Source organism: Marmota monax, unplaced genomic scaffold (assembly GCF_021218885.2).
Source record: "Marmota monax isolate L192 unplaced genomic scaffold, Marmota_monax_Labrador192_F-V1.1 WCK01_AAM20220418_F8-fsc00040, whole genome shotgun sequence".
Classification (NCBI taxonomy): domain Eukaryota; kingdom Metazoa; phylum Chordata; class Mammalia; order Rodentia; family Sciuridae; genus Marmota; species Marmota monax.
In genome coordinates, this window is record NW_026692782.1 from 6,366,760 (window position 1) to 6,385,982 (window position 19,223).

The following is a 19,223-nucleotide window of genomic DNA, read 5'->3' on the forward strand; positions in this document are numbered from 1 at the left end:
GGGAGCGGAGAGGGGGAGGCCTTGGGCTTCTTTGGGTGATGGGTGGGTCCGAAGGGCAGGCGGGCCAGAGTCCCGGGTCCAGGCCGGGGATCTGACCCATGGTGCCCCCTCCCCCACTCCCCGAACTCGCAGCGCCGCCGGTCCTGTCCTCGCCATGAGGCCGCAGCAGGCGCCGGTGTCCGGGAAGGTATTCATTCAAGGAGACTACAGCAGTGGTACAGGCTGCCAGTTCCAGACCAAGTTCCCCGCGGAGCTGGAGAACCGGATTGATAGGCAGCAGTTTGAAGAGACAGTTCGAACTCTAAATAACCTTTATGCAGAAGCAGAGAAGCTTGGGGGCCAATCGTATCTTGAAGGCTGTTTGGCTTGTTTAACAGCATATACCATTTTCTTATGTATGGAAACTCATTATGAGAAGGTTCTGAAGAAAGTCTCCAAGTATATTCAAGAACAGAATGAGAAGATATATGCTCCCCAAGGTCTCCTCCTGACAGACCCTATTGAGAGAGGACTTCGAGTTATTGAAATTACCATTTATGAAGACAGAGGCATGAGCAGTGGAAGATAAACCATAAAATTAAAGATCCCACATCCAGCTGGGACCCTCATCTACCCACTGGCTGATCACAGAGTGTCCCTACCTCCTCTCCAGAGCATCATTCCTTTGTATCTGCTGCCAGAGCCACGGTGCCATTTACTCCAAGGACTAACTTTCTAAAATTCCACACCTGGAGTGACCTCTAGTCGCTCAGCATCCACTTTGTGTCTTTAAATTGTGTAGGATTCTGTAATCTTTTGATTCATTTCTGAGAAAACACAATGAAGCATTTCACATTTTTTTATTCAGAGTGATTATAAAATATGCAATTGGTCAGCCCAATGCAAAGTTTTATTTATTTCTTACTTGCCACCAGTACCATGAAATCTATTCATTCCTTGGGCCAATTTTCCAGGTGGCTTTAGACTTCAACGAGTTTATATTAGTGAATGTTCAGTCTTATTCCCCCAAATTAATAAATGGCTTTTTTCCAGGTGAGGGATAGACTGTGTCTGTGGTTATGCTGATGCATTTCCCAGATTTCAAAGAACTGCCAGTTTTGCCATGATTCAAATCTTGAGATTGATTTCTGTTGTTCAGTTTTCAAACCGAAACTCATTGAAAAAATACTGTATAATGTTATTTGTTTTACTATAGCAGTTATATCTAATTAAAGCAGTATTGAATGCAATTTCCAGTTATTTTATTTGGAGCCTTTTATGTTATTATTGCATTACCTTGAATGTTGGAAAGATGTGGTATTTGTTGCTTGTTCATTACACAAATAAGTAAGCACAATAAAGTGGATGCTAAACCATCAAACACATATGTCCCTGCTGTGTCCCTGAATGTGTAATAAGCAAGTATAGTAAATATTTTAATTATAGTTTTGTTATAAATATAACTTATGAGAAAAAAATTTGATAGGCATAATACTGTATATTGCTAATTTTTACCCTACTGGCAACTTTATGATTTATAGATTCCTCATACAGCCTCTTACAGTATTCAGTGCACAGAAATCTTATATTTGGTTTCAAATAAGTTAAGTGACTTCCAAGTTAAACTCTTAAGTCTGAATCAGTACTTCTAGCTCTTCTTTTGTCTGTATGTTCCTAGTGTTTGGGTTTCTTATGCTCCTCATTCTTTTCTGGGTTTGAGAGCACTGTATTTGGGCGAAAGTTAAGAAATATATTAGGAGAGAACGAAGCAGTTAAAAGTTTTACTTTCAGAGATATTGTAGGTGCTAATACTGGATTTAACCTTTCAGATGTAATTTCTTTTCTGGATGTGGTAGTTATTCAATAAATCCCATAGGTCTGTGTAATATTTTAATTGTATAAAACTTTGTTACTTTATAGCCTCTTATAGTGTGTCTGCCTTTTAAACCCATTGCAATAACTTTGCTGAAATATTAACACATTAGTAAAACTTTTCTTAAACAAAACAACAACAACAACAACAACAAAAAAGAACAAATTGGAAAACCAAATACAAGAGGCTTACAGGACACCAAACATACAAAATTACAGCAGATCTACACAAAGGCACATTGTAATGAAAATGCCTAACATACAGAATAAGGATAGAATCTTAAAAGCCACAAGAGAGAGGAATCAGATCACATATAGGGGGAGACCAATTCATATCTCAGCAGATTTTTCAACCTAGACCCTCAAAACCAGGAGATCATGGAACAACATATACCTAGCTCTGAAAGAAAATGGATGCCAACCAAGAATCTTATATTCAGCAAAATTAAGCTTTAGATTTGATGATGAAATAAAAACCTTCCAAGATAAACAAAAGTTAAAAGAATTTACAACTAGAAAGCCTGCACTACAGAACATCCTCAGCAAAATATTCCACAAAGAGGAAATGAAAAACAATGGTGAGAATCATCAGAGGGAAGTATTTAGTATAATATTTAATATTTAATAAATTTAATCAGAGTAGAAACCAAGTCACGTTAAATACTAAAACAAAAATGACTGGGAATACAAATCATGTCTCAATAATAACCCTGAATGTTAATGGCTTAAAATAACCAATCAAAAGACATAGACCAACAGATTGGATTAAAAAAAAAAAAAAGACCCAACAATATGCTGCCTCCAAGAGACTCATCTCATAGGAAAAGACATCAACAGACTGTAGGTGAAGGGTTGGGAAAAATCATACCAACCACATGGACTGCAGAAGCAAACAGAGGTTTCCATCCTCATATCAAATAAAGTAGACTTCAAGCTAAAGTCAATCAAAAAGGATAAAGAAAGACACTACATACTACTCAAGGGAACTATACACCAACAAGACTTAACAATTATAAATATATATGCCCCAAACAATGGAGCGTCTATGTTCATCAAACAAACTCTTCTCAAATTCAAGAGTCAAATAGACCACAACACAATAATTTTGGGTGACTTTAACACACCTCTTTCATCACTAGATAGATCTTACAACAAAAGCTGAACAAAGAAACTATAGAAGTAAATAATATAGTCAATAACTTAGACTTAACTGACATACATAGAATATTTCATCCTTCAATGAGATAATACACTTTATTCTCAGCAGCACATTGATCCTTCTCTAAAATCGACCATATATTTTGCCACAAAGCAACTCTTAGCAAATATAAAAAAGTAGAGATACTACCCTGCATTCTATCAGATCATAATGAAATTAAATTAGAAATCAACAATAAAATAAGAAAAGCTAATCCAACACCTGGAGACTAAATAATATGCTACTGAATGAACAATGGGTTGCAGAAGACATCAAGGAGAAGATTAAAAAAATTTTAGAGGTGAATGAGAACACAGATACAAAATATCAAAATCTCTGGGACACTATGAAAGCAGTTCTAAGAGGAAAGTTCATTGCATGGAGTTCATTCCTTATAAGAAGAAAAAGTCAACAAATAAATGACTTAACATTACATCTCAAAGCCCTAGAAAAAGAAGAGCAAGTCAACACCAAAAGCAGCAGAAGACAGGAAGTAATTAAAACCAGAGCTGAAATCAATGAAATTGAAACAAAAGAAACAATTGAAAAAATTGACAGAACAAAAAGTTGGTTCTTTGAAAAAATAAATAAAACTAACAGACCCTTAGCCATACTAATGAAGAGAAGGAGAAAGCTCAAATTACTAACATATGTGATGAAAAAGAAAATATCACAACAGACACTACAGAAATACAGAAGATAATTAGAAATTATTTTGAAAACTTGTACTCCAATAAAATAGAAAATATCGAAGGCATTGACAAATTTCTAGAGTCATATAATTTGCCCAATATGAATCAGGATGATATACACAATTTAAACAGATCAATTTCAAGTGACAAAATAGGAGACACCATCAGAAGTCTACCAACCAAGAAAAGCCTAGGACCGGGTAAACACATAGCTGAGTTCTACAAGACCTTTAAAGAAGAACTAATACCGATACTCTTCAATTTATTTCAGGAAATAGAAAAAGAGGGTGCACTTTCAAACTCATTCTATGGGGCCAATATCACCCTGATTCCAAAACCAGGCAAAGACACATCAAAAAAAGAAAACTTCAGACCAATATTTCTAATGAACATAGATGCAAGAATTCTCAATAAAATTCTGGCAAGTCAGATATAAAAACATATCAAAAAGATGGTGCACCACAATCAAGTGGGATTAATTTCAGGGATGCAAGGTTTGTTCAGCACACAGAAATCAATAAATGTAATTCATCACATCAATAGACTTAAAGATAAGAATTATAAGATCATCTCCATAGACACAGAAAAAGCATTTGACAAAATACAGCATCCCTTCATGTTCAAAACACTAGAAAAATTAGGGATAACAGGAACATATCTCAACATCATAAAGGCTATCTATGCTAAGCCCCAGGCCAACATCATTCTAAATGGAGAAAAATTGAAGGCATTTCCTCTAAAAACTGGAACAAGACAAGGATGCTCTCTTTCACCACTTCTATTTAACACAGTTCTTGAAACACTGGCCAGAGCAATTAGACAGATGAAAAAAATTAAAGGGATACACATAGGAAAAGAAGAACTCAAATTGGCACTATTTGCTGATGATATGATTCTATACCTAGAAGACCCTAAAAGTTCCACCAGAAAACTTCTAGAACTAGTAAATGCATTCAGCAAAGTAGTAGGATATAAAATCAACACTTATAAATCAAAAGCATTTGTATATCAGTGATAAATCCTCAGAAATGGAAATGAGGAAAACTACCCTGCTAAGAGCCAAGTATATGATGCATGGCATTTTTGGTCGCCAGCTAGCCATTGAGATGATATGATTATGTTAAGATTTGCATTCATATGGATATTGGACTCCTGCTGTTCACCTAGGCCGGCTACGGGACTCCTGGAGAGTTCCCATTGGTTGGGGAAGTACAGTAGGAGGGAGTTCCAGGGGAGGAGCTCTCTCTGCGGGTCCGGGAGGAGGCCGCGTGGGTGGAAAAAATCTGCCCGGGCGGTACCGGATATTGGGGGCAGTTTCAAAAAATAAACTTTGTTCCTGCTTGAGTGGCTCGTGATTTTGTGCCCAGCCAGACTGTGGCACTACCCCATTTACAATAGCCTCAAAAACAAACAAACAAACAAACAAACAAAAAAAGGAATACTTGGGAATCAAAAGCAGTGAAAGATCTATATAATGAAAATCATAGAACTGTAAAGAAAGAAATCAAAGAAGACCTTAGAAGATGGAAAGATCTACCTTGCTCTTGGATGGGCAGAATTAATATTATCAAAATGATTATACTACCAAAAGCACTATACAGATTTAATGCAATTCTGATCAAAATCCCAATGACATTCCTCATAGAAATAGAAAAGGCAATCATAAAATTCATCTGGAAAAACAAGAAACTCAGAATAGCTAAAGCAATCCTTAGCAGGAAGAATGAAGCAGGTGGCTCACTGTACCAGATCTGAAACTATACTACAGAGCAATAGTAACAAAAACAGCATGGTATTGGCATCAAAACAGACTGCTAGACCAATGGTACAAAATAGAGGACACAGAGACTAACCCACAAAATTACAATTATCTTATATTAGACAAAGGAGCCAAAAATGTACATTGGAGAAAAGATAGCCTCTTCAACAAAGGGTGCTGGGAAAATTGGAAATCCATATGCAACAAAATGAAATTAAACCCCTATCTCTCACCATGCACAAAAGTCAACTCAAAATGGATCAAGAACCTAGGCATAAAACCAGAGACTCTGCGTCTAATAGAAGAAAAAGTAGGCCCTAATCTCCATCATGTGGGATTAGGCCCCAACCTCCTTAATAAGACTCCTTTGGCACAAGAATTAAAATCAAGAATCAATCAATGGGATGGATTCATACTAAAATCTTCTTCTCAGCAAAAGAAACAATCAGTGAGGTGAATGGAGAGCCTACATCTTGGGATCAAATCTTTAATCCTCACACATCAGATAGAGCACTAATCTCTAGGGTATATAAAGAACTCAAAAAGCCAAACATAAAAAACCCAAATAACCCAATCAATAAATGGGTCAAGGATCTGAACAGACACTTCTCAGAGGATGATATATAATCAACAAATATATGAAAAGATGTTCATCATCGCTAGCAATTAGAGAAATGCAAATCAAAACTACTCTAAGATTTCATCTCACTCCAGAATGGCAGCTTTCAAGAATACAAACAACAATAAGTGTTGGCCAGGATGTGGGGAAAAAGATACATTCATATATTGCTGGTGGGACTGCAAATTGGTACAGCTAATATGGAAAACAGTATGGAGATTTCTTAGAAAATTGGGAATGAAACCACAATTTGACCCAGCTGTTCCTCTTCTCGGCCTATACCCATAGGACTTAAAAATAGCATACTACAGGGACAAAGCCACATCAATGTTTATAGCAATAAAATTCACAATAGCTAAACTGTGGAACCAACCTAGGTGCCCTTCAATAGATGAATGGATTAAAAATGTGGCATAGGGGCTGGGATTGTGGCTCACCTAGCACAGGCGGGACCCGGGTTTGATTCTCAGCACCACATAAAAATAAAGGCATTGTATTGTGTTCATCTACAAAAAAAGATTCATTCTCTCTCTCTCTCTCTCTCTCTCTCTCTCTCTCAAGAATAATGTGGCATATATACACAATGGAATATTACTCAGCAATAAAGGAGAATAAAATCATGGTATTTGCAGGTAAATGGGTGGACTTAGAGAAGATAATGCTAAGCGGAGTCAGCCAATCTCAAAAAACCAAACGCTGAATGTTTTCTCTGATATAAGGAGGCTGACTCATAGTGCAGTAGGGAGGGGGAGCATGGGAGGAATAGACAACCTCTAGATAGGCAGAGGGGTGGGAGGGGAAGGGAGAAGACATGGGGTTAGAAATCATGGTGGAATGTGATGGACATTGTTATCCAATAATACATGTATAAAGACAGGAATTGGTGTGAATATACTTTGTATATAACCAGAGATATGAAAAATTGTGCTTTATATGTGTAATAAGAATTGTAATGCATTCTGCTATCATATATAAATTAAAAAAATTAATTAAAAATATTTTTCATCTGCAGTTGGTTGAATCCATGGCTGTGGAACTTGCCTGTATGGAGGGCATATGAACTCCAACAACTCTCCTTATGTCTTGTTTCCTTCTGAGAAGGTAGAGATTTTTGAGGGCACAGTCTCCCTCTTTTGCCCTTTCTGTGGCATCTATCATGATTTTTGCCCTGAGAAGGTTAAAGTCTAGAGTTGGAAAGAGGCAATTAAAAGACTGATAGCACTCATTAAAAAAACTAAACACACACACAGTTGTGTGCATGATAAATATAAGAGAAAAATATGATGCTAGTTCAGGAAGTTGGAGGGGAAGCTGTGGAGGAAGTTGGGACTTTAAACTTGGCATTATGAAGCTCCATCTTTCAGTAGAGGGGAAAGGCTTAGTCAATCTAAAGAGAATGGATTCAGGTTTCAGTCCACATGTCTTGAGCTTGGCATCATGGTAAGTTGCTTGGGTGTTGAAGTGGGGTGATGAGAGGAGAAGGAAGCAGGGCAGGACTCATGGGTGACACGAAATGAGCACCCATGGCCAGACACTGCTTCAATAGCTTCACATCTATTCACTCTTTTAATCCTCACGACAATACTAAAGCCATGTACCATTATGGTTTCTGTTTCGTGAATGGGGGGACTGAAGCACAGCAGGTGGGATTCTTTCCTTAAATTATAATACCAGTGGATGGCAGAGTTAGAGTATTAATAGTAGCAGTCTGGTTCCTGAATCCATACTTTTTTTTTTTTTTTCCTTCTTCTAGGTACTAGGGATTGAACTCAGGGTTCTGCACATGCTCTTCCACCAAGCTTTTTTTATTTTTTATTTTGAGACAGGATCTTGCTAAGTTGCCAAGACTGGCCTTAAACTTACAGTACTCCTACCTTAGCCTCCCGAGTAGCTGAGCTCAACGCATGTGCCATTTTGTCCTTCCCAGAATCCTCAATTCTTAGTTGATATACTTTATTAACATTCAATTAGCCAATCAGCCAATTAACAAATCAACCAACAAAACAAACTACAACCCACTCTAATAATGAGAATTATAATTGGCATGTGGGTTGATTGGAAGAGATTTTGATATTAGGTAGCAGGAGAGGATACAGTTGGTTAGGCAAAGGATTGAAAGATTCCAATGCCAAGGTGAGTGGTTGGTCTTGATCCAAATGGTATTGGAAGGTGATATAAGGTCTTTAGTAGTACAGGATATGATGAAGCAGTGTTTGAAAATATTAATTGCATATCCATGTGCAGGGTAGACTGAAGGGAAAAAAGAAGATAATTTGAAAATATCTCTATGAGATTTTTAGCCCTGTATTAGGATTTTAGCAATAGGTTCATTTAGAAGGACCTGCAGGAGGATTTTGGCAGTTTATGGGCTAAACAGAGTGCAGAGGGTACCCTAATACTAATTAAAATGAAGTGCAAGGAGGAAGATGGAGATGAGAATCTCTGGAGAAAAGATCATAGAATCATGTGTGAATTAAATATAGAGAAAATTAATCCCCTTACTTCCTTGTGGGTAGGTGAGATCTAGATTTATTCTCATACATTGTGCAGTCCAGCAGTGTTTCCAAATTCGGTTGATCATGCTTATGTTTCTTCAGGTAATGTTAAGACTGTCAATTCTACTAAGGTATCTGAGAGAACAGAAATTATTTTCATTGCTAATATTCTGTGAAATTTCCTCACGAAGAAATAAAAAGAGGAAAAACATAAAAAATAAAAAGACATGGTGCCACCTGGTGGTGTCTTAGTGCTGTAAGTTGGTGAAAGAAAAGAGATGGCTTCCCAAACTCCACAGAGATTTCACTGTACATATGTGGTACCACATGCTCATGCAAACTGGCTTCATATGCTCTCTGGTTTTGCCCCAGCCTGGAACATACACTGATTTTAACATAACTGTTTATGAAAAGAGGCAGCTATTCATATTTTCTGGCCACCCAGATCGTATGCAGTGAGCTACTTCTAGTTCATCGTCCTGCATGCTGTCATTCTAGGCATAATAAATAAAATTCTAGGCATAATAAATAAATACAAACCAAAGTAGCAACCTGTGGATTTGCAGTAGAAATTGAAAGTTGGGTGAAAAAACACAGTGGGTAATGTTTTCAGACACGAACTTAATCACCTCCTCGTGTAGTACTTCAGGGTAAAAAGCCCTAATCAGTAGTTACCACTATGCCCTTAATTCCAAAAAAGGTGATTCCATCACCATCTTTTCGATATGAAAATTAGTTAAAATTTATTATCTTGGGGATGAGGGGTGTAGCTTGGTGGTAGAGTGTGTGCTTAGTGTGCCTGAGGCTCTGGTTTGATCTCCAAATAAGAATACCGTCTAATAGTAGAATGAATTGGACATAACTTTCCTATGCTCATATATGAATACATGACTAGTGTAACTCCTCACCATGTTCAACCACAAGAATGGGAACTTAACTGGAATAATTTATACTCCATGTTTGTATAATATGTCAAAATGCACTAATAATGTATATCTAAAAAGATAAAATAAAAAGATATTTTCTAAGCACAAACATGATGCTCCTGGCGTTGCCTACACTGTCCCCATTCTGGAGTATCATTGTGGGTGCATCTGAAAAACAGTTGACTGTGCAACCTGAATTTTTTCCTGAGTTGTATACCTGTAGTCAGTTCTCTGGATACCTTTCTCCATCTCTGCTTACTTAATAATGATGAATAATGTACCACCTGTTCCCTGCAGCTTCTCAAGGGGTTAGGACTACCTGCAATTACTATTTAGCAGCAAATTGTGGATAAAGTATATCCATTTTTACATGATAAAATATCTTACTCCTTTTTATCATATTGCATGTCATATTAGATCACATTTAAGCTCTTCTCAGCTTACCAAGTTATAGTTGTTTACTAATAAATAAAGTATGTTTACCTTGGTTTGTTAGGTAATTCCAGGAAACCAATTAAATTGAGATAGTAGCTTCTTTTTTTTTTTTCCTTTATATTTATTTTTTAGTTTTCGGCGGATACAACATCTTTGTTTGTATGTGGTGCTGAGGATTGAACCCGGGCCGCAAGCATGCCAGGCGAGCGCGCTACCGCTTGAGCCACATCCCCAGCCCCGACATAGTAGCTTCTTGATGGGGGAGAGAATTGGGTCATTAGACTAATCTTCCCCATCATTCTACACTCCTTGCACCCTTCATATGTCATATAATATGTCAAAATGCACTAATAATGTATATCATTGAAACTGATCTTTATAAATGTAATTCTTATCATGTCTTTCTCCTGCTCTTTCCTGCTTAATAGCAAATGGCTTCCTTTGGATAAAACCCAAGCTTCCAGTCCTTTCCTAGAGGCCCCGTTATCACCTGCCTCACATCATTTCTGATGGCAGAGCCTGTGATACCTCGTACATGTCACCACTGGCCTTGTTTGTGGACGTGACGAGCTCATCCCTGCCCAGGCCCCTTGCACAGCTCTTCCTCCCACCTGAGAATCCCATCCACATTGTCATAGGTCTAGATTCTGGATGGCCTTTCCTCTTCAGTTCAAGCATCACCTCCCTGCAAAGACTTTTCTTGACCTTCAACCTAAATTGTGTTCTGAACACGTTTCATCACAGTTCTTGTTATTCGTGTATTTTGCTATTCTTTGAAAACCTGTCCCTCCATTATTTATTTCTGATTCTGTAGGGCTTAGAAATACGACTGAAATACTCATTGAGTGTACCTGAATGAATACCTGAGTGGATGAAAGCAGCACATAAATAAACAAGTTGATGCAAAAGCCTGAATTTCATAGCTATGGACAGAAAAACTGGGTTGAAGATATATTCAGAAATCCCAGTGGTATCAAGCATTCTACTACTTGCAAAAATCCCACCCAGAGGACAAGAAGTGTACCTTGAAAATAGCCTTAAGGTCTCAATAAAATAGGCAGTGTGGTTGGATTGATGGTTTTCTTACTGCGGTTACTGCCCCACCTGGGGGAGACATGATTTTTTCCTTTGTTGCTTTCTCTTTCTCTGCTTTGGTTGCCTACCATGCTCACTGCTCTTTTCCTGCCTCATCCATTTATTCCACTGTGACACTCTTAAGTGCTGTTATGACTGGGGACTGTGTGGAACATGCTCTTCTTGTTGAATCTGCTTCCTAATGTAAATACGGTGCGTATGCACTGAGGGCCAAAGAGACTGGGTAAAATGATTGCCTTAATCTTAAGAAAAAACCTGCCAGAGTCAAAATAAAGGGCTCATTCACAGAAAGTAAATAAACTTTCTGGCCACTGAGGAATTTTTTAGTATTTTGAATTCTTACAGCCTGCTACTTCAGAAAATGGTAGACTGAGAAATTCTATGAGATATTGTGATCTCCCCTCTCTGCCTTGTTTTCAAAAACCTTGGGGGAAAAGTCTAAAAGTTGTACCATTTACAGACATTCTCATTAAAGAATATTCACATTAAAGTGCAGCCTCTGTCCACTAACTCAACACACCTGCCATTTATCTACCCTTTCTAAGACCAAATATCTCACTCTCCTTGAAAATTCTGGACAATACACCTGCTGCCTGGAATGCTTACCTCATTTATGTGATCTGAAGCCAGCAGAACCTCTTTCTTTGTGTCTATAAGGATGTGGATGTTATGCATATGTTTTTGTCAGGTATGAACATCATCTGCAAAACAAGGCCTTGAACTATAATCTTTTCCATCTCTGAAAGAACAACACTCATTCATCTCTGTATGTGTGTTCCTGAATGATTTATTCACCTTATAGGTTCATATAGGCAGAAAATGGTTTTCTTGGTCACTCCCTGTCACCAAGTGCTATGCAAATTGCAGTTGCTGAGTGAAAAAAAATGATGTGTCTCCAGCTCCTGTCACTGTTGCATCTACTTCACATTTTAACCTGCTAAATGTCTCCTTGGTTGATTTTCTGAATCTTTTATATCCCCATCACAGTTGGGCAATTACATATTTCAAACCTTTTTCTCTAAAATGCTACCTCTTCCCTGAGAACTCTCTAAATTTCAGATTTGGGAAGAAAAATCAAAGATCGTTTTGTGCAAATACCATAGAATTATTGGGTCTTTCTAAACTATTTTGCCCCAATAAGTACCCAACCTATACTTGGATTCCTCTAGTGAACAGAGACTTAACCACCATCAGAGGCAACCCATTTAATCTCTGTGTAGCTCATTAGAAAATGCTTCAGATGAGGGCTGGGGATATAGTTCAGTGGGAGAGTGCTTGCTTAGCATGCATGAGACCCTGGGTTCAATTCCTAGTTATCATCCCCTTGCCCCCGCTGCCAAAAAAATGAAAAATAAAAATAAAAAAAAAAAGCTTCAGGTGAGCTGAAATTCCACTTCTTGAAGCCATTACCAGTTGGTTCTTGAGTACAGAACTTTTTCTTGAAGACAATGAATTTATCATTTTGCCTGGGTTTCCTTTCCTTTTTCTAAACAGATATTCCTCATGTGATAGTGCTGTGTTCCCTTCTCCTTTGTGGGTTCTCTCCTTTGCTTCCCAATCCTAAAGACAATTAACCAATAAAAAACAATGAAGATCATTTAAAATTAGATTGACTTATGTTCTAACAGGGCAGAGGCAACATCTGCTGAATTTAGTTATTTTCTTTCTGCCAGTGGTCTAGTTGCCAGTAAAGACTCATTTTTATTTATTTACTTATAAAATATTGTATCTAATGTCAGACTAAACCCACTGCATCTTTTTTTCACCTGTATAATTGCTAATTTGCCGATACATGTTTCTTATATTCTATGTTATTATAGTTGCTTGTTTGTTCTTTAATATTGATACTCACTTAATTTCATATTATAGATTCAACCCATCTATGCTACTCCTCAAAGATATTTTTGGATCCTTCTCTTATCATCCCACAATTTGAAAATTCTTTCAGCTTTATATCACCCACAGGATTTCCCCCTAGCTTTATTGCAGTATAATTGGCATATCAAATTGTATATATTTAAGGCATACAGCTTGATGTTTTCCTATACATATACACCCACAAGCTTAATGAGCAGGTGTTCTATGCCTTCATTAAAATCTTTGATGAATGCATTGCCTGGAATAAAATTACCTGTTCTATAAGAACAAATCAAGTATACTGTAGTTATTGGATTTGTTTATTCTAGGAGCTCAGGAAAACACTTTTTGGAGTTTTAGGGAGGATCATAAGAAATAAAGAACTCTGAATAGTGCCTGATATTTGGTTATTATATATAGTCAGCAAATATAGTCATTAAGATTCTGTTTTATCCTGTACCTGCTAAGAATTCTTAAGTTTAATTCACATTTGCAGATTTATTCTTAAAAAATAATTTATTTATTTTTGTTTTTGAGAGAGAGAATTTTTTAATATTTATTTTTTAGTTATAGGCGGACACAACATCTTTGTTTGTATGTGGTGCTGAGGATCGAACCCGGGCTGCACGCATGCCAGGCGAGTGCGCTACGGCTTGAGCCACATCCCAGCCCCAAAATTTCTTTAATTTTAGTCTGAATATCTATTTGGTCCATCTTTAACAATTCTCAGATTTTAGCTACATTATTTATTTATTTATCCATTCACTTGTTTGTTTGTTTTTGGGTACCATGGATTGAACTCAGGGGTACTGGACCACTGAGTCACATCCCCGGCCCTATTTTGTATTTTATTTAGAGACAGGGTCTCACTGAGTTGCTTGGTGCCTCGCTTTTGCTAAGCTGGAATAAAATTACCTGTTCTATAAGAACATATCAAGTATACTGTAGTTATTGGATTTGTTTGAACTCAAGATCCTCTTGCCTCAGCCTCCCAAGCCGCTGGGATTATAGGCTGTGCCCACTACATGATTATTTTAAAAGAGAATATTCTTATCCCTCCCTAAGTACTTATTGCTTTTCAATTAATTTAGTATTACCTTCTGTGTCTGTAAAGGATAATTTAAAGCTGACATTTAATTATTTTTGTGATTACAAGAAATAAATGTTTATTGGAGAATTTTGGATAATAAAAAATAGAAGAAAAAACCATGGAAAAGGATGTGTTTTAATATTTTCATTGAATTCTTAGGCAGTGGACATTTATACAGTTGAAAGAAACCTTACCAAATTTGCAATTCTCTAAGGTGCAGATTCCTAAAGTTTTTTTTTTTTTTCCTTTCTCCTAAGGGAATATATACTCTATTGAACTAAAAAGCATGCTATGAATGCTAAATTTCATTTTTTCTTTACACCTTTTGTTGCTAGCTAGATATTCATCCCCTAATCAAGATAATCGGAACCCTTTGTGATTGAAAATCAATAGATCTCCAGGGTCTTTTAAAGTTGGAGTCATTTGAGCTCTGTTTTTGCCTAAGAAGAGCATGAATGCAGGTATCTTTTAGATTTTCCCTTTTACTTGTTCTTCAAAATGTTTCTTTCTTTTAGGCAAGGTAGAATCACAGTAACCTACCTACAACTGAATGAAGAGCTCCCCTGCTCTGCAATTTGATAGGGAGTAGGTGAATTGTGTATTAAGTATAAGTAAATGCTACCCCCCACCCTTGCTCCTTTTCCTCCTTTCCTCCCTCTTTCTGGGGATCAAACCCAAGGTCTCACATATGCTAGGCAAGTGCTTTACCACTGAGCTCTATTCTCAGTTTTAAATAAGTATCTTGTATCTTGTTTTATGGTTATATTGTGGGCTCTGATTTAATGTTATGGAATATTTTCTGTCATTTTGATTAAATTAGACAGTCATTCAATCATCTTGTTCGAATTGGGCATTTGTTAAAAAAGAAGCAACTTTTCCTCTACTATACCCCCTCCCCTCCCCTCCCCTCCCCTCCCCTCTTCTCTCTCTACCCCCTCTACTGACCTTCATTTCTCCCCCTTGTATTATTTTTCCCTTTCCCCTCATTTCCTCTTGTATGTTCTTTTGTATAACCCTGAGGGTCTCCTTCCATTTCCATGCAATTTCCCTTTTCTCTCCCTTTCCCTCCCACCTCTCATCTCTGTTTAATGTTAATCTTCTTCTCATGCTCTTCGTCCCTACTCTGTTCTTAGTTACTCTCCTTATATCAAAGAAGACATTTGGCATTTGTTTTTTAGGGATTGGCTAGCTTCACTTAGCATAATCTGCTCTAGTGCCATCCATTTCCCTGCAAATTCTATGATTTTGTCATTTTTTAATGCAGAGTAATACTCCATTGTGTATAAATGCCACATTTTTTTAATCCATTCGTCTATTGAAGGGCATCTGGGTTGGTTCCACAGTCTTGCTATTGTGAATTGAGCTGCTATGAACATCGATGTAGCAGTGTCCCTGTAGCATGCTCTTTTTAGGTCTTTAGGGAATAGAGGATAGGAATAGAGGATAGGAAAGGTAGCAGAACACGACAGTCACTAGTATGGCAATATGTAAATCAATGGATGTGTAATTGATGTGATTCTGCAATCTGTATATGGGCTAAAAATGGGAGTTCATAACCCACTTGAAGCAAAGTGTGAAAGATGATATATCAAGAACTATGTAATGTTTTGAACAACCAACAATAAAAAAAAAATAAGAATAAAAAAAATAAAAAAAATAAAAATTTAGTAATTGAAAAAAAAAGAAGCAACTTTTATTTATACCTGTATTGTCTGTCTTGACTTCTAGCTTGGTGTTTGGAACATCTCCTGTCTTTGGACCTCCTAAAACTTTGCAGAGAGTATCCTGGTTTTGTACACTCCTGTTATTTATTTTAAGATAGACATATTTGTAGTCACCTTCAAATCATAAGCTTCTTTTTTTTCCATCACAAAGTTTCCACTTAAAGTTTCAAGCAGTTTCTCATTTTACAACCAGTAGACCCTGCAGAATGCTTTCTGTGTGAGTGCTAAGGGTACTGATGTAGGGTGCAGAAGTGTGGCATGTTCTTTGCCTTCCTTCTGGCTGAGCTGACCAGATTCCTGGAAGTGGGAGCCAGATAAAGCAGCCAGAGACCTAAGTCGAGTCTTAAGTCCAAGGTGGAGGCAGCTCGTTATGTTCAGGCATACATGTGGCAGTGGGCCATTAGGCTGATGGACAGAGCTCTTTGTAACCACAGACTGTTGAGAGCCACAGCCAAAGGGGCCCCAGCAAACTTCCAGCTGCCAGGCAGCTGGAAGTTTGCTGGGGCCCCTTTGGCTGTGGCTCTCAACAACAGACTGTATAGGCCCGGGGAACTGCCCTTGGCTTCTTTATTTGTGAATCAAGGCTGTGATTTCTAGATGACTAGATTCCAAAGGGCAGAAATTTTGTCTACCTTTGTAACTAGCTTTGAAAATTACAAGACAAGCTCTGCTGAAGTTCAAAAGTGGATTATATGTAATTGTTTTATGATAATGATGATGGTTTAATAATAAAGTTTAGATAATTATGTGAAGAATGGAAATCTGGGAAATTGTTCTATTTGTTACTTAGGACTCCTAAAATGAAATTGTTGGTTTATTTACTTATTTTTTCTGGTTTTGGGGATTGAACACAGGGGCACTCTACCACTGAGCCACATCCCTAGACCTTTTTATTTTTTATTTTGAGATAGATTCTCACTAAGTTGCCCAGGTTGGTCTCAAACTTGCCATATTCCTCTCTCAGAAGGAGTGCTGGCATTATAGTATGTGCCACCAAGCCCCACTACTTCTTTATAATAGTTATGATCACATGAATATTTCTCTCATGAATTGTATTATGGCATGAAGCTCAATTAGTAGTCAATCTTGTGATTGATTGATTCCTTCCTTTCTTCCTTCCCTCTCTCCCCTTCCTTCCTTCCTTCCCTCCTTCCTTCCTTCCCTCCTTCCTTCCACTGAGGATTGCAACCATAGGGTCTTGCGTATGCTAAGCTCTACCATTAAGCGACCATCCCCAGCCCTGTAGTTTATTATTATTATTATTATTATTTTTTTTAATGAAGATTTGACACTCAAATACTATATTTGACAATATGGTAGGTCTTAAAGTGGATAGAGAAATAACTCTTTGGCTTAGAGTGGCAATAAGAATTCTTTTTTGTTTTTTAGATAGGTGTTTTGAGAAAATATATATTTCTAAACTGCAAGGAACTTAAGAAATTTTACTGGACAATGATCCCACACATCCTTTAACTTTTATGTACTATTTCTAAAACTTAATATATTTAAAAGTGAATTCCTGTTTTATCTTATAGTCTGCCCGTCTCTTTTGATAGCAGTTCTGTCCTTCCACTTGTTGCTCAGGACAAAATCCTGAAGCCGTCCTTGGCTTCATACTCCGTCCCCTTTTCCATCAAGATGTCCTACTGGCTTATCTTCAGTTGGTATCCAGATTCTACCACTTCCATTGTAGTCACCTGGTTTGAAGCACCACTGCCTCTCACAAGGTCTGACCAGATAGACTCCTAACGGATATCTCAGCTTCTCCCCTGGCTTCTCTAAAGTCTACTGTTTAAATGGTTTAACACTTTAAACATGCAAGGTATATCATGTCATTTATCTGCTCAAAACCCTATGTGGCTCCCAAGCCACTCAAGGTAAGGGCCAATATCTTTCTAATGTCCTGTTACAAGATCTCGTGTTATCTGACTTCATTGTTTCACTGGCCACTTGGCTTTGTCCCTTCACTCCAGGCACACATCCATACATGCCTTGGAATTAGCTGTTCTCCTCTCCTGGAATGCTCTTTCTCCACATGGCTGATGGCTTTCTCCCTTACCTCCATCATTTCCTTCCTCAGATATATTACTTTCTCAGTGTGTCTACCCTCATCATCCTACTTAAAAATAGAACCCCCCCATCTCCTTATTCTGATTTGTTGTATTTTTGCAAAGCGCTTACAACCTTAAAATCATTTACTTATATATTTATTCTTTAGTGTAATAGAATTTAAGCTTCACAAAGGCAAGCTTCACAGTTATTTGTGCTTGCTTTGTTTGCTTAGCCTAGAACATTGCTCAATTAATATTTATCAGTATTGTCAAATGGATAAATAAAGGAAATCTAAATAATTGGATGTAGATTTGGCTGCTGGAATGATTCTCTACTGGTGATAAATACTCGAATGATTTATCTTTGATTAAATGGCTATAAGAATAAATTTGATAGGCAGTTTACTTGGATGGAAAGGTCTCACTTGTTAAACCTACACTTGACTTTAAACCCTACTACTTACTGACATAGTTTCTTCTTCTTCTTCTTTTTTTTTATTAGAACATTCTAGTTATACATAATAGTGTTCATTTCTGATATAGTTTCTCTATTTTTTGGGGGGTGGTGCTGGGGCCAAACCTAAGGCCTTGTGCATACTTCATTCTGCCATTGAGTTATACCCTTAGCCCTAATTTTTGTACTTTAAAAAAATATTTTTAGATGTTGAAGGACCTTTATTTTATTCATTTATTTGTGTGTGGTGCTGAGAATTGAACCCAGTGCCTTACTGATGCTAGGCAAGTGCTCTACCACTGAGCCTCAGCCCCAGCCCTAGTTTCTGTATTTTTGACATAAGGAAGATAATATCTATCCTATAGGGTTTTTGCAGAGATTAAATCAGTTAACATATGTAATATTTTATAGTTAGATGACACTTTGGAGGACTTCATGAAATAGTGGCTATTATTATTAGCAATCTCATCTTCCTTGGGAAGATTATGATGGGCTCGCAGAAGGAGAGTACATTCTATCAAACATTCAAGGGAAAAAAGTATTACCAATCTGTAAAATCTGTAAAACAAAAAGAAAATAAACAAACAAAAAATAAGCAGAAGAAATAATTCCCAATTATTTTTAGGAGGTATGCATTAATTCCATTAACCCTTCCCCCCTCAACCCAAAATACAGCAACTATACCAGTAAGTGGCAGGGCTTAAAGTCAGGTATGACCCTAACAATACACACTACAATATAAAAACAAAGAAAATTACAGAATAATAGTCTTAATGAAAAAAGCACTTTTTTTTTTTTTGGGGTACTGGGGATTGAACACAGGGATGCTTGACCACTGAGCCACACAACCCCAGCCCCTTTTATTTTTAATTTTGAAACAGGGTCTCACTAAGTTGCTTACAGCCTTACTAAGTTGCTGAGTCTGGCCTCGAACTTGCCATCCTCTTGGCCCTGTCTCCCAGGTTGCTGGAATTATA

General features: G+C 37.3%; 1 protein-coding gene and 1 long non-coding RNA gene across 2 annotated transcripts in view; both read left to right on the forward strand.

Annotated features, from left to right (window-relative positions):
• Positions 1 to 19,223, forward strand: part of LOC124094836 (uncharacterized) — a 229,713-nt gene that overhangs the window by 115,257 nt on the left and 95,233 nt on the right. The window lies entirely within an intron of this gene.
• LOC124094834 (golgin subfamily A member 7-like) lies at positions 140 to 1,229 on the forward strand. The gene has a single exon (XM_046447829.1). The coding sequence runs from the start codon at positions 155 to 157 to the stop codon at positions 566 to 568; it is 414 nt and encodes a 137-aa protein (XP_046303785.1). The 5' UTR covers positions 140 to 154; the 3' UTR covers positions 569 to 1,229.

Bases quoted from the DNA above. Each gene is read 5' to 3' on its own strand.
- LOC124094834 (XM_046447829.1), top strand. From the start codon at position 155: ATGAGGCCGCAGCAGGCGCCGGTGTCCGGGAAGGTATTCATTCAAGGA.